General features: G+C 33.3%; 5 protein-coding genes across 5 annotated transcripts; 2 read left to right on the top strand and 3 right to left on the bottom strand.

The window, feature by feature from the left end:
• Positions 1 to 155: 155 nt before the first annotated feature.
• TRIADDRAFT_16556 (uncharacterized protein) lies at positions 156 to 728 on the top strand (the record flags this gene model as incomplete). Its single annotated transcript, XM_002118288.1, has 1 exon — positions 156 to 728. A coding segment is annotated over one exon (573 nt), but the record flags the coding sequence as incomplete, so codon positions are not given.
• A 929-nt stretch (positions 729 to 1,657) lies between these two features.
• Positions 1,658 to 2,383, bottom strand: TRIADDRAFT_62357 (uncharacterized protein; the record flags this gene model as incomplete). Its single annotated transcript, XM_002118274.1, has 1 exon — positions 1,658 to 2,383. The coding sequence occupies one exon, from the start codon at positions 2,381 to 2,383 to the stop codon at positions 1,658 to 1,660; it is 726 nt and encodes a 241-aa protein (XP_002118310.1).
• A 1,152-nt stretch (positions 2,384 to 3,535) lies between these two features.
• TRIADDRAFT_33986 (uncharacterized protein) lies at positions 3,536 to 4,258 on the top strand (the record flags this gene model as incomplete). Its single annotated transcript, XM_002118287.1, has 1 exon — positions 3,536 to 4,258. One exon carries the CDS (start codon positions 3,536 to 3,538, stop codon positions 4,256 to 4,258), a length of 723 nt encoding a protein of 240 aa, XP_002118323.1.
• Positions 4,259 to 5,887: 1,629 nt separating this feature from the next.
• TRIADDRAFT_62355 (uncharacterized protein) lies at positions 5,888 to 6,614 on the bottom strand (the record flags this gene model as incomplete). Its single annotated transcript, XM_002118273.1, has 2 exons — positions 5,888 to 6,400; positions 6,564 to 6,614. The coding sequence occupies 2 exons, from the start codon at positions 6,612 to 6,614 to the stop codon at positions 5,888 to 5,890; spliced, it is 564 nt and encodes a 187-aa protein (XP_002118309.1).
• A 3,020-nt stretch (positions 6,615 to 9,634) lies between these two features.
• Positions 9,635 to 13,018, bottom strand: TRIADDRAFT_62354 (uncharacterized protein; the record flags this gene model as incomplete). The annotated part of the gene is made up of 10 exons (XM_002118272.1): positions 9,635 to 9,665; positions 9,767 to 9,830; positions 10,051 to 10,157; positions 10,298 to 10,494; positions 11,038 to 11,174; positions 11,685 to 11,784; positions 11,921 to 12,010; positions 12,139 to 12,203; positions 12,380 to 12,424; positions 12,832 to 13,018. The coding sequence occupies 10 exons, from the start codon at positions 13,016 to 13,018 to the stop codon at positions 9,635 to 9,637; spliced, it is 1,023 nt and encodes a 340-aa protein (XP_002118308.1).
• Positions 13,019 to 15,218: the final 2,200 nt, after the last annotated feature.

Raw genomic sequence — 15,218 nt, 5'->3', positions numbered from 1 at the left:
ATATCGTGTCTTGCTGCAGAACGAGCTCAAGTTCCAACTCGGGAATCCTTGTTTTGCTCGTCTACTTTTTGTTGTACTGTGCACGCTTTGAAATCGACTCTGAAAGTATGTCATTCTTGGGCAAAGATAGTCAACGTCCAGCAAAATCATCGAAGCCGCGACTGTACACTTCGCGATTTGATCCTTATAGTGCTGGAATTCGTTTTGTATTGGGTGCAAAAGGCATCGACTATGAATATGCTTACGTCGATGTCCATAACAAGCCTGAATGGTACAAGGAGGTCAATCCCACCGGTCATATACCATGCTTGGAGACTGGCGACGAAGTCGTATCAGAAACGTCCGTTATCTACGATTATCTAGAAGATAGATATCCTCAGGTAAAGACCCAACCAACTGATCCGTACAAGAAGGCTCAAGACAAGATATTTGTAGCTCATACCAAGGAATATCTTACTCCAAAAATTACCGGCTGTGTTAAAAATCCAAATGATAACCTTGAAGAAGTCACCAAGGTCTTGAAGATCATTGATGGCATTATGGGCAAACGTGGTACCGACTATCTAGGTGGAGCTAGTCCTAACTTTGCTGATTATTTCTTGTTCGGATGGGTAGAGCTACTTCCAGCTTTGAAAGGAGCTCATGATTTGAAATTTGAGTTGGATAAGAATGAATACAGCAATTACTGGGCTTGGGTTATGCGCATGGATAAGGACAAGAACGTTGAGAATGATCGAGCTACTCATAAAGCTGATTTAAAGAACCGCACTGCCTTCTTTAAAACTGTACTTGCAGGATCTCCGGATGTTAAGGTTGGGCTGTAAGCCTGTAAATCGGGATAGTTCGGAGACCTAACTGATATATACCATGTAAAATAATTGATTTCTGAGCTCATCTTGAAGGAAAATTAACTAATTAAATTCGCTCAGTATTGCGTATGCAATTTCCGTTTGTCAATTAATAATGTCACTGTTGTTGCAGTGAATGCTGCTTTACTATAGCTGTATTCCATATTATCATCCAGGTTGTTAATAAATTTTATTATTGAATTAAGAGTAAAAAATGTATACCTGATTGCGAGTCCTAACGGTAAAACACACAGACCCGTAGTGATACAGTACATGTACCTCTTGATTAAGTACTGAATTCTTAAAGTATACATACAGTAATGTTAGTAGCAAATGCCGATACTACGCAGCACTAGTGACAACCTAATTGCACGTATTTTTCTGAATCACTTGTGCTAATTTATAAACTTTCACGACTTTATGTAACTGTTTTCAAGGGGATGTTAGTTCGATTCCAATATAATATTACTTATTTTCGAAAATAATGCATACAAATGACTTCGCCGCACAGTACCACCACTTTCAAAAATTAAAACATAGGCGTTTTAAAAATCATCACACGATTTAACCATAAATTTAGTTTACTTTCTAGAAAACACACAGTTTAAGAGAGTAGAGATATCTCAAAATCGAAATATGTGCCACGTATCAAGTTATGCACAATCCATCTACTGGATTGCATGGAGGGTCGTTCTTGCAAGTTGATCCTGTTACATTTTTACATGCTGTACACTCTTACTGTAAATCTTTTAAATCAATTTCCTATGAAAACATACAATAAGATAGCACACTGAAACTTTCGCCACTAATTAAAGCCCAATAGTTGGATTTGGACGACCAGCTAAAAGGGATTTTAAATATTCTGTTCTGGTCTCAAAATTGACTTTACGTTCTAAGCGATCCTTTTCAACGTGTTCGTTCTTATCCATGCGGTCGATCCAAGCCAAATAGGTTGTGTATTTCTCTTTATCCAATTCCAGTTTTACTCCATGAAGCCCAATCATCACCGGCATGACTTCTACCCAACTCCATAAGTAGTAATCAACGTAGTTTGGACTAGAGCCACCAAAATAATGAGTACCTCGCTTAAGCAAGATATCATTGACTTTTAATAAGGCTTGCTCTAAGCTTGCAAGATTATCCTTTGCATTTTTCATACAGTCGATAATTTTAGGTGTTAAAAATTCAGCACATCGTACCATGAACACTCTATCCATACTTCTTTTGTATGCATCCATTTGCTGAGAGCCTTTACTTGGAAATTTTTCCTCCAGGTAATCATAGATTACAAAGGTTTCAGGAACAATTTCATCGCCGTATTCCACACAAGGAATTTTACCTACCGGATTAATATCCTCATACCATTCGGGTTTGACGAAGGTATGTATGTATACATCTTCGAAATCGATCCCTTTATCGCGCAGTACATAGCGAATTCCGGCGCTGTGAGTGTCAAATCGTGCACCATATAAGCGTACTTTGGAAGATTTAGGTGGCCGTTCACTTCCTTTCGTTAGCAACTGGATTTGAGCCATTTTGTGAAGGACTCGCTATCGTTTTCTTCCAACTTACACTAAAACGAATCCTATTTTTCTCGACCGTCCTGTTTTGCAGAAACTGTACTATAGAGATTGATCCTAAATGTTCCACTTGTGAAGTCTACAGTACTCTACAGTACTGTCTAATATAGTTTACGGTTCCAGTTTCCTGGCATAGTAAAGTGACCAGCAAAATACTCCACTTCGATGTTTTTGCAAAGGGACTGTTGGTCACCCTTTGCACTATCTACTGTACTCACTGAGTGTACTGTATGTTTTAAGCTGGAGCAACCGTGCTGTATCATGGACTACAGTACGCTGTCCATTGTCCAGCTGTCCAATATGGGTGAAAACCAGTTTTCCGTCCTTCTCTCTTTCCTTAATCATGTCTAATAGCAGAGACTACTCGACCCATCTTCAGTCATTGTAGAGTCCGACTGCCCTGCTATTACTATCACTGTGTGAGTTGTACACACGAGTTGGCATTTTTCGAGGACTTGGTGGTTTGCATTAATAGAAACCTTCAAGAGGATAAAATAACTCCACTACTTCTTCAGTAAAATTAATAAACTGTAAATAAATAAAACAACAAGTGTTTTAGGTTGTAAGGATCTCTTTAAGTGAAATTTTAACTAAATTTAATAATACAAATCGCTTAAAAACTTCAAGACCTAGTGAAGGCCACACAATAGTGCTGAACAGCTTTCAACCAGTATGTACTGTATAGGTTTGTTATAGTGATCTGATTAAACCGTGCTGTAAATTGTAGTTTACTGTGCTATAACTGTATTCTTATTAACAGTAAATAAATAAATGACATAAATTAAATTTTATTATTAACAGCAAGTTATTTATTTTATCCATTTATTTACTTATTTTATTTTATTTTACTGCATAGCGCATGCCTTTCATATTCGCTATCACATGTTTAATGATATATTCGATTTTATTTGAACTATACTTATTGACTGTATAAAATTGAATTTATACTATAAATGCGTACAGTACAGTAGCAAGGGGCGACAGACAGTACTGTATAAAAAGAGCTTCGAATTGGCAAATCTTCCTTTTCCTCCAATAAGTACGACGACGTGCCAAAAATTCGTGATTTGAGCTACAGTAATAGGAAATAAATAACAAATCAACAGCATGTCATTCTTGGATAAATCAACTTCACGTCCAGCAAAGTCATCCAAAGTAAGATTATATTCCTCACGATTTGATCCATATAGTGCATCTCTTCGATATGTTTTACGAGCTAAAGGTATTGATTTCGAAGATTGTTATATTAACCTACAAGATAAGCCCGAATGGTATAACGACATCAACCCAACCGGTGAGATTCCTTGCGTAGAGTGTGGGGATGAGGTGATCCCTGAAAGTATGATCATCCACGACTACTTGGAAGCTAAATTTCCACAAGTAAAAATGCAACGAACTGGGGATGCTTACAAGTGGAGCAAAGATCGCTTATTTGTCACTCGATTTAAGCAAAATGTAGTGCCAAAGATTACTGGCTGCCTTAAAAATCCCAATGATAATGTCGATGATCTCCTTGCAAAATTAAAAAAGGTAGATGAGATTTTAGGAATGCGAGGAACAGATTATATCGGTGGCGATAAACCAAATTATGCAGATTATTATTTGTTTGCTTGGGTTGAAGTGATTCCATCGTTGAAAGCCGCTCATGATCTAAAAATTGACATCCACAATGATAAAGCTTACAAGAATTATTTTGCGTGGGTTTTCCGAATGGATAAAGATAAACATATTGAACAAGACCGTGTTGATCGTAAGGTTAACTTTCAAACTCGAACTGAATACTTGAAAACGGTCAAGGCTGGGAGCCCAAATATGAAAGTTGGACTTTAACGATGACAAAAATGCTTGCAGTGATTCTTTACTCATGATGTCAATTTTTTAAGACGTATGAATTTGGAAAGATGCGCATGACATTAGCTGTTTTATTATTAGTTTAGCTTGCAGATTTACTTGTATGTCGTTCTCCTAATCGATACATGTAAACTAGTAACTAATGCACCACGTTGGTTGGATTGGATAGCATTTGCAGATATGTAACGCCGGAAAATAATTTTGTCATAGGTGGGAAGCATTTGATGAGATACAGCCAATAAAAGGTTTAAAAATGAAATTATCGATAGTGTTGGTATGCTTATTGATATTAGCGTTTGGTCAGAAATTTTGTGAATATAAATGGGACATGGATAGCTCATTTAATCGGTTATAAAGATTGCAAAACCTCTTAATCTCTGTTTCACGGTTTGAGTACAGCAGATTTTTGAATATCTCTTGAGCTTGGCTCTAGGCACGGTACTAATCAGCAGATACATGAGTAAAGGAGATGTCGATTAGGGTATAATCATCAGGCGCCTCCTTAATTACCCTCTTATGCATTGTGCCAGTCGTTAGACATATACTGCGGTTTACTTTTAAGCATCGAAAGAAATCTAACGTTGCATGTTAAGTGAGTAACCCATTAATAAAGTAGATGAATGATTGAGTATAAAATAATTAATTCGATTTACTTTACAAAATCTGTAAATAAAGCAATAGCAATATCACGATGCTATGATGGCAGAACACGATATCTATCGGTATCTATCTTATGACCTATCCTATTAGACTGCCCTCATAAGCAGTTGAAGTATATACAGTAGTAAAGTACAGTATTTCTAACCTTGTTTACGTGCATATCATAAAATATGAATCTGACTTCAGAGCCGAGGAGCTAAATTTTACAATTTGTCTTCCTGGAAAAATTCTGCAAATGGATTTTGCACAATGTTTTCACAACGGTCATCCAATAACCAGTTACGAATAAAAAATCACTGCTTAAGAAGCACGATAAACTACATGGCACTATCTAATACATATAAAATGTAGTCTTTAATTCTATGTTAAGAATTTTAAGGAGCTTTTTAATCTTTAGTGTGCATACCCGGGCACGTGCGGATGCGATACTTTGCTGATTATTGTATTGTAGTAACTGCATGTGTGCGTACAGTATTAGCCATTAGCTCTTATCAGTTGCCTTAGAACTAGGGCTACCTGTAGCTCTAACTACCATGGTAGGCTTTATGTTCTTTACTAATGCATGACTAAGTATAATTGGATTCAGGAACAAGACATGATGTGTTACGTACTTCAATAACTAGTAGTTTTATTTACGATGTCAAAGTTTAAATGAATAAATATGAAGCTAATTAACATTAAGTCAATTTTTAATAATCGAACAACGTTGAAGTTTTTGCAATTAAAATAGGTCTCTATAAAATGTTTCGTAGAAAATTTACACCTGAAATTCATCTGAACCTACGAGGTACATAAACCTGTGATTAATTATTATTACTAATATATTGTAACGATTATATACGTATCAGCATACAAGATACGTATGATTAGCTTTTAAAATAGGTATATTTAAAACTAATGTTTTATTCAGAATTTCCGTATATGAATATCGCATAAAACTCTTTTACGTTACAATCCAACGAGTACATTAGGTTTTCCGGCAATGACAGATTTGAAAAATTCAGTACGTAACTTTAAGTTAACTTTGCGATCGATACGATCTTGTTCAATGTGCTTGTTCTTATCCATGCGAGAGATCCATGCCCAGTAATGTTTATACTCTTCACGATCCAAATCAAACTTCAAATTATGGGCAGCTTTTATTGCAGGTATTAATTCAACCCAGCCCCAAAGGTAATAATCGGCATAGTTTGGGCTTGAACCACCAATATAATCTGTGCCACGCTTACTCAAGATAGAATTAACAGTCTTCAATTTGGTAGCAATTTCACTGAAGTTTTTTTCAGGTTCCTTGACAAGTCCACCAATTTTAGGTGCCAAATTTTGCGAGATGCGAGTTGCAAACAATCGATCTTTTGCCCATTTGTAAGCATTACCAGTATGTTGAGTCTTCACACTAGGAAATTTAGCTTCCAGGTAGTCATAGATGATGAAAGTTTCAGGAATAGCTTCATCTCCGATCTCCACACACGGGGATTTCACCAGTTGGATTGATGTCTTTGTACCATTCAGCTGTGTCGTTGTGAGTGTCGATGTAAATATTCTCAAATTCAACACCTTTTTCTCTTAAAACATAGCGGAGGCCAGCGGTGAAAGGATCGAAACGTGAGCAATACAACCGAACTTTGCTGGTTTTAGGAGGACGCGGACTTCCTTTTCCTAAGAATTGAGCCATGTTCACGACTTTTGGAAAATATCGAACGAGTATGGTACTTAGGAAAATTGATAATTTGTTAGTTAGTCAAATGAATGAGCAACTGATCTGTTCTCTTTGCTGTTTTACATGCAGAGAACTCCTTATATAGCTTAGGGATAATTAATTAAATATGCTAATCAATAGTCTAGCGATAACAACATAATTTCACAATGAACATAATAAACTTTAAAGAATTTTCTCTAAAGTCCATAACTAGTACTATATCAGCACAATATAACATTTTATATAACCTTATCGTTTTACAGCCATTATCATTATATCAATATGCATTAGCCAGAATTAATCAATTTTAATCAGCCAATCAGGTTACAAGGAAAGTGGACCATAATCATGACTCAGCAGATGGGTATATAATAGCCGTAAGGTGATTTTCATTAATAATTCATATCGTATTATTACGTTGCTATGATAATCATCACATAAAACACCCTCACTTGAATTGGATAGATTGAGCACTAGATATGAAAGCGTATTGCAGTTCAGCATTAGCATCTGACCGCTATTAGTTTGGTAATAATAAAGCGCTGAAGTCTTGAATGAACTATACGTATTGCAATTCTAGTTTTTACTGATTACAATGGTAATAAATAATCAACAGTAAATACGCTATTATTTGGTTGAGCTGACATAGCCATGACTGTGCAGTTAAAATAGGAATGGTTTTACTCTAATGCAAATTTAAGTACATTACCTTGTGTTACTATCATTTTATTGCCTAATATGTAGGCAGCATTAGTCAAAAATAAGATACACTATGCAGTTATTCACTGACAATGTTTGCACTTTATATGCTATTTCATATCTCAAACCTATGTCAATTCGGCATAAGCTATAAGCCAATTGCTCTATCATTAATACATTGAACCGAGTTTATTCACTATCAATTTAAATATTATATTTACCTGAAATCGGCAATGATAGCACTAGATTATCTGATTAAATTTATTATCCTATACACGATGATCATATTAAGCTTTGCAAATATAAGATGTATTTTATGGCATGCACATATTATATACTGTACGCCTACATGAAAGCTACACTTTTAGTGTAATTATCAATTTTTAGAAATATATATGCTGTTACCTGTGTAAATACATACCGGTACTGTATGAGGATGGAGCTGTGCTGTAGCAAATAGTAAACCACTTTAAAATTACGACTTAAACGTCAATAGTGAGCTAAAAGTTATTTATTACAGTAATATGATGACGAAATAATATCGTTAACTTCTACATCTATTAATTAACGGTCATCATGCCTTCATAAGATATTTCAGGTTTTCTTTAATAATTGTAATATAATTTATTGTATCTACAGCCAGTACATGATTTAATTAATTTAAATTGAATGAACTTCAAGTGGACATGCTTACATAGGCGTAGATAGATGAGCCAGTTAGGATAATACAGTGCGCTATTTCCTTTGATAAATAAATAGTAAAAGTTGAACGCTATTTCATAATTGCTGCATGCTATACTACTTTAGTAACGTCCGTTGAATTTAAAAAGAAAATCCATTCCATTTGTCATTCTCACCAGCTTGCGCTGATATAAATTAAGCTTGGTAAATGAATGAGCTCTCTGTCAATAATCGCCGAACGACAATAGATTGAAGATGACTTCGTAATAAAAATATAGTACCTTTGATGGAACGATATCGATGACTTCAAACTAAAACACTTAGCCTTTTGGCTTTTGATTAATCGGACAATATCGTGTTACGGAAGATTGTTATGCTATAAATTATTTTAAAGCACCTATTAGCTATGATGATAGAGATTTTTATTTATCTTTTTGTGGATTAATTACACATGATTAATTTTGATTATGAAACAACTGATTTTCATGCTCGTAAGCTATTAATGGATGTCATTATCTAAAATCTATCATATTAAGGCATATATGTGAAGCAATTATACCTCAGTTATGATACTGTAATACTAAGGGTGCAACATAGGCTCCCGTATCTATATAAATCGATAAGTAAAACTACAGATGTCAACTTATGATGCTGATGTCTTTATTCAAGCTAAGATCATACTCCTGTATGTTGATTAAAAATATTAAAACGATATTTATACTGTACAGATTACATGGCTACATGCTAGTAGTAACATTGATATAAGGTGAATACAAGTACATCACAAATTGAAAAATAGTTTACATCAATAGGCTAGGTAGCAATAATACAGCCAACACAAACAAGTAATTGTGGCCATGTATCGAATTTTAGAAACATTGACAACCAACTTTACCGTATTGCCGTATATTACAACGTCGAACATAAAGTGTAGGAATAGCAAGCACTTAATTTAAAGTGTTGTATGTCCCAATACTTTTCACCATTGGTATTTTTACGGTATTAGCTAGAAGCATTCCATACTTCACAATTAAAACATTTAGTAAAACATCTTAAGCAATTTATTCGGTATAGGAACATTGTAATACAATTCGATTAATATTTAAGAAATCGGTAGCTATTGCATACATAATATTCGCAATAAACAGTTTCAAAAAATGCTTTATAGTCATGATATTATTTCAATTTTAGAGCTATTAATATTGATTTTAGTCACTGACTTGCTAACATGTCGCTTGAAAGTACTCCTTGTATGAAGTATTAAAACGAATTTTAATGATTTATCTCATTCTTATGCTCTTTGTTTCATTTTAAAACTTGTGCTTTGCATTTAAGTTCGTAATCCATTATATTAATAAAGCATTCGTACCTGTTACTTTTCTATATAATTAAAATACCAAGATAATGAGTATATCAAAGAAGATATGAGAAGATAAACTGTCTTACGTCCAAATTAAGACAACTAATTATAACCTATAATGCTAAAATACTTTAATGAAAATAACTGTAATCAACAATTGAGAAATTACAAGTATGCTGATGTTTCTATGGAATATTATAGCTTAGTTCTTTATTTTGAATCATTTCTCATAATCCTCTCTTAACATTAAGCTATATTACGGGCATGTATCACTATTTTGACTCACCCTATCAAATAATTTTTAATTACAATAGTTCTACCAGTGTACCGGAGGGTCGTAGTTCTCCTACAATTTGTCGCAATGTGAGCCGTAGAATGCAGTACTGACCAGCCGCCGTCTTTTCTTAACCATTTATAACTATAGTAATCGACGATCTGTTCTGGATGTAAAACTAGGAACAGAAAAGATTAACGGTTATTATATAATCGCTTTAATAAACTATTTCCAGTAATCTATCTCTGGCATCTAAAACGGTCGCTTCCTCTATTTTATACCCACCATAGGAGTATAGCTCTCTAATTTATATTCTACTTATATCAAATTAAATAACTACCGTACCATAATCCATAATATAACAGCTACTGGTATATGCCACTTTAGTTATTACTTACGTGATGTATGGATTGCTTTGATATGATCAAGATCGCGCGTATGGCAAAACTGATACAAAGATTTACCCTGGACTTCTTCTTCACGAAAACCAGTACAATACTGCAAACTAACAAATAAGTAAAGATTCAGCCTAATAAATAAGAGTAAACTTGCCTTATACGATATAACAATATAAGGAAAGTAGCATGCTGATATAACTACACGTATTTCTAACCATTAAATGTAACGCTATTAAAGTTACCCTACCCTTCCGTGCAGCATAATATTTCTAAATTGCAAGTAAGATAACAGAGAAAGGTTCGGCTACTATTTTGATTCTCTAAAGTTTGTAATGATGCAATAGGTTCAGCAACGATCGCTGATTCATATATTGAACCAAAATCTTTAGGAAGTTGGTAACGGAAGCATGACAATTGACGATGGTGAGTGGTAAAACGAATTATCTAGGAAAGTAAAAGTAACCTTGTTGTTAGTATGATAAGATTGAAGTGAATTCAATTAAGAGAACCAAATATTGTAGCAATTATCTATGAGTGCAAAAGTTAAGTTACATATTATAATAATCAGAAAAGGTGTTGTACGAGTTCTTGCAATTTCACTTTGCAGCACATATTTAGCATCGTGAAATCTAGTTATATTTGAAAGATTTCATTCACATTACGATTAATTAAAAGTCAAGATTGCAGTCAATAATTTAATTCTGTAACGATATCTGATGTTGTCAAATATATCATAATGCATGATGTTCGCAAACTACTCTTTCATACGTAAGGTACGTATTGCGTATTTAGTTTTATTCGCAACGAGCATCCGTTTAGAGATTATTTCTCCTAATTTTTATTATGACATTCAGAGAGTTGTTTTAATTAAAATATTGCTAGCTTTATCCAAATTCTAGTAAAGACGAATGAATTTCCTAACGTTCATCTCCTATTTTATGGCATTAAATCTATATTGAAAGGAATAACATAAATTGATGGTTTTACCTTATAATTTTTATTTTGCTGATTCATAGCTCTTTTATCGCCACGATCAAGCGCAAAGCGCTTAACTAGCTTGCATTTCATGCGAATTAAAATAGATCGACTTTTACCGCTAAGTTCATTAATAGCATTACCTTTGCCTATCGGTAATTGAACATATGATTTAGCTATGTCAAGTAATATTGAGCTGCAAGCAAGCTAGGGTATATATATTTTCTAATAATCAATAATTTCGCCTCATACGATTCTGATAAGGTAGGATTATTTTACTGTAACAGCTCACAGTTTCAATTATGACTGAATCAGACTATGCTAACAACACTTAAAATTGCTAAATGAATTCCATATAGCTGATCTAAACATTTATTAGGAATCAATTATGAAACTAGCTGATAGCTTTTTATGTAAATTTGGTATAACGCAGAATTGTTTATTGAATCTGTGAAATGTATGCAGCTATTGAAATTGAAATTGGAGGTCTTACAGGACAATAATACGCTTAGAGGAGGACCTTTGGATGTACTTGTAAATACATTACTGGACATTTTATAGAATATTTGAATGATTTATGGCCAAATGTATCAACCAGGAAGAAAACTATTACTAATCAAAATTTTACATTTGCAAGTTTAAAATAAGATTGTGCGTACCAGGTTCATTCGAATACAGGTCAATACTTAGAAAATTATATAATTTTTCCTTGTCATCAGAATGAATAATGTCCAATAAACTTGATCCAATTAAGTCAACCTATGAAAGCATGATGTTGCACATTCAACAATTACCTAATGCAGCCTTTGAAGCAGAAGAATATCACGCTACAATTTATTGGGTAAAAATAACTCATGAGAAATTAAGCATATGAAAATGTCAACTTTCGACTTACTTGTGACAAACCTAAATGCACAGAAATTCTTTCTGAAACGTATAATAGCTGGCAATCATTAGAAATCAATAATAGAAATCCATCTAATGCCTGATTATTTTAGATAGAAATTATAAATGGATAGAAGTGAAATGCAAGGTCAGAAATAAAAAAGCTGCAAACGGAAACTCTTAAAATATGTCTTTTCATTATTTGTTTCAGCTAATCAATAAATTTACTTGAAGAAGATACCACCCAATATTGCTTTTGAAGTATCTTTGGATGTGCAAATATTTCCTCTGTCCTATTATAATAGCAAACGTGAACAACATATTGATATCGATGAAACATTCGCATTTTAGTATATTCGAATAGTATACATCTAAAATGGTCTAAAATTAGCCTAATTTATAATACACAATAATTTCGCAATTCATTAAAATACAGTAGCTGATCCATCTTATGATATGTTAGCCGTACTGTTATGCATATGTTGGACTAAATTAGCTTCAACAACGGAAGGGCCTATCATGGATGTGGAAGAAGAAAGGAATTTAAAGGTTAGTATGATTTCTCAAATTTCTATCTTTACATTTTAACTGATTTTGAGGTTAAATATTGCGACTGTTATCAAGATTTCATGGCTAGAAAGTAATTCATGATCATCGCTATAAACGATCGCTGAAAAAAAATTTATGACTTCTTGTTCAAAGTCCTCAAGTATTAGGCTATTCAACTAAGTTGTCGAGGTGATAAATCCTTAAATTTGCGAAAAAAGTCTTTACGGAGACAAAGGCAGCTCAAAACTGAAAAATCTTTACATGAAGCTGAAAGAATAGTTATGTAAAGAACTAATATTGTAATAAGGAATACATGCAGTAATATTGCTTATAAAGAGACAGTTGTAACCAATAGAAAAATACCGAAGTTACCGTTGTGATTTAAGGTTCGTTGACGTAGTTTCAAAACACTTATAGCTAAACGAATAACGGCGGCTTTATCGAGTTGCCGAGCGACATCTGATATAATTGGTAATAGCTGAGCTAGCTTCTTCATTAAATCATTTTCTTCCAAACGTCTACTTCGAGCTGCAAGGCGTGTCCTCTCTTTCTTGCTCATTTTCGAACTAAACTCAACATCAGATTTTTGGTCAGCTTAATCGTCAAATAAACTAATTCATTTTTAAACATTTGACTTCACAAATTTTTATTCTTAAATTTATATCAGTAATAAAATTTAAAATAGCTTTGCAAATATTAACGATTTGTACCGTAATCTTGACTTTCGGTTACATCAAGTTAAGAAATTTATTGGTATGCACTAGTTTATTCTCAGTGGTGAAAAGTGATTAAAATTACGAAAAGAATTGAAATTTTGTATATTGTATCGTATCAGTGTAAGTTAATTGTGACGCAATTTACGTATACTTCGACCATCATTTTGCAGGCATGTAGAAGGGTAACCGGAAAAATGATACTTTGAATGACTGCCGCTATTTAGTTACCGTTCCGTTTATTCACTCAAACGAAATGTTCAAAGTCAATTATACGTCGAATGATGAGGCAATGAGAAAACATAATACTAAATATTGGGTTATTAAGTGCTAAAATGACTGAGAGCCAAGATTTAGTAAATCTTACATACAATCTATATAAAGGAGATCAAGCCCTTGTAATCATTGCATAGTTTCATAAACAAAAATTAGGACCATATGGATATTTAGTAGAGCTTACTTCTTAAATAATTTTTACACTGTCTATTGAATGGTTTAAAGTACTTCAGTACTCGTATAAAGGTATTTGATTCCATCGCTCTAATATAATGTGTCTTATATTAACATGTCAAGACGTTTCTATTATCAATGGTATATAATCAAAGAGAATGTAGCCCAATAGCTACAGTTTATGATACAATTGATAACAGCTCTGTAGCTTTTGATAAAAATGCTCAAAATTGCAAAGTAACTTATTATCGTATACTAGTAGACCCCTCGTTCGATTATGGAAGATGTAATTCTCATACTACTGATACCGGTGCTACGTCTAATATTTTGATTTTTAAAATATCCGGTGATACAGTACTGTAACATAGAGCTAGCTTCGAATAGTATTTGGTGGTAGGATGGAAAATCCCCATACATACATAGCCAATTGTGATATTATTAACAATAATCTTGTTCAGCTTTGCCAAATGCTAGCGCAGATACCACCCACTTTCAACAAGGCAAACTATACATGTTTAAATCATGACAGAAATCTGCAATAAAATTTCTTCTTAAAGAACAAACCTAAAGGATGACCTAGATATGTTAGTTTGTCTTAGCTAGATCAAGCTTTATGTAAAAGTGACATTAAAGAATACGTCCATTAGTGCAGGGTTAAATTTCATTAGTATATCTGCAGCGGCAGATTCAATTTACAGTGTTTTGGAATAATTTATAACTGCTAATCACCTTGAATACTTAGAATGAAACTCTTGAACTCATTATCAGATGCTACCAAAATGGCGAAAGAAACATAATTTACTGAATTTACTGTGATACTATCTTTACATTTAGAATATTACATCGCTATCTATTACTTCAAGAAAGTCTACTCATAATATAAAGATACTAAACGATTTCTTAATCAACTTGAATATACCCTTTATAAATATCTTATTAATATAGTGAAGTCCAAAAGACGAAATTATCGTACATTATTATTTTACTTACGATAATCACGTTAATAATTGTAAAGCCGTCAATATTTAAATTTTTACACCAATTTCGTATGATCATGTAGATCAGTTTTGATTTTTTAAGATGACTGCAACTGTTTTCCGGAAAATTTTGTAGCTGTAGCTGAATGCTAAAGTCAATAAGGTCAACTCTGCATTAGGTTGCTCTAAATCGAAAGTTAATAATTTGTGCTATCAGTATTCGTGGGTTTCTTTATTTAGTATTAGCACAATAACATTATTTTATGAGAAATCCCTTCATACTGACTAATAAAAATGGGTGATAGATATGCTGTAATCAATTGTCAATTGAACTTTAATTAGCGATAAATCTTACAGCCTTACTTAGGCTAAATATAGTGTTTAAGCTTTATACATACAACCTACATGTACTTTCATAATAGGTTTAAAAGAAATAATGAAGACGATTACCTGTCAGAAAATATTGACTGGGTCTGTTTATCAATAAAGAATTAGAAAAGATTATCCAACAATTATTATTTTGCAAAATTCCAGAATGTAGTAATATGGCGATCAACTGAGATCGACAGGTAGTATTTAAAATTTGACTTCTTTGTTATAAAGTGCTACAGTAAATTCA

Source organism: Trichoplax adhaerens, genomic scaffold (assembly GCF_000150275.1).
Source record: "Trichoplax adhaerens TRIADscaffold_42 genomic scaffold, whole genome shotgun sequence".
Taxonomy (NCBI): domain Eukaryota; kingdom Metazoa; phylum Placozoa; class Uniplacotomia; order Trichoplacea; family Trichoplacidae; genus Trichoplax; species Trichoplax adhaerens.
Note: the sequence above shows the minus strand (reverse complement) of the source record. Positions and strands in the feature narration are given on the sequence as shown.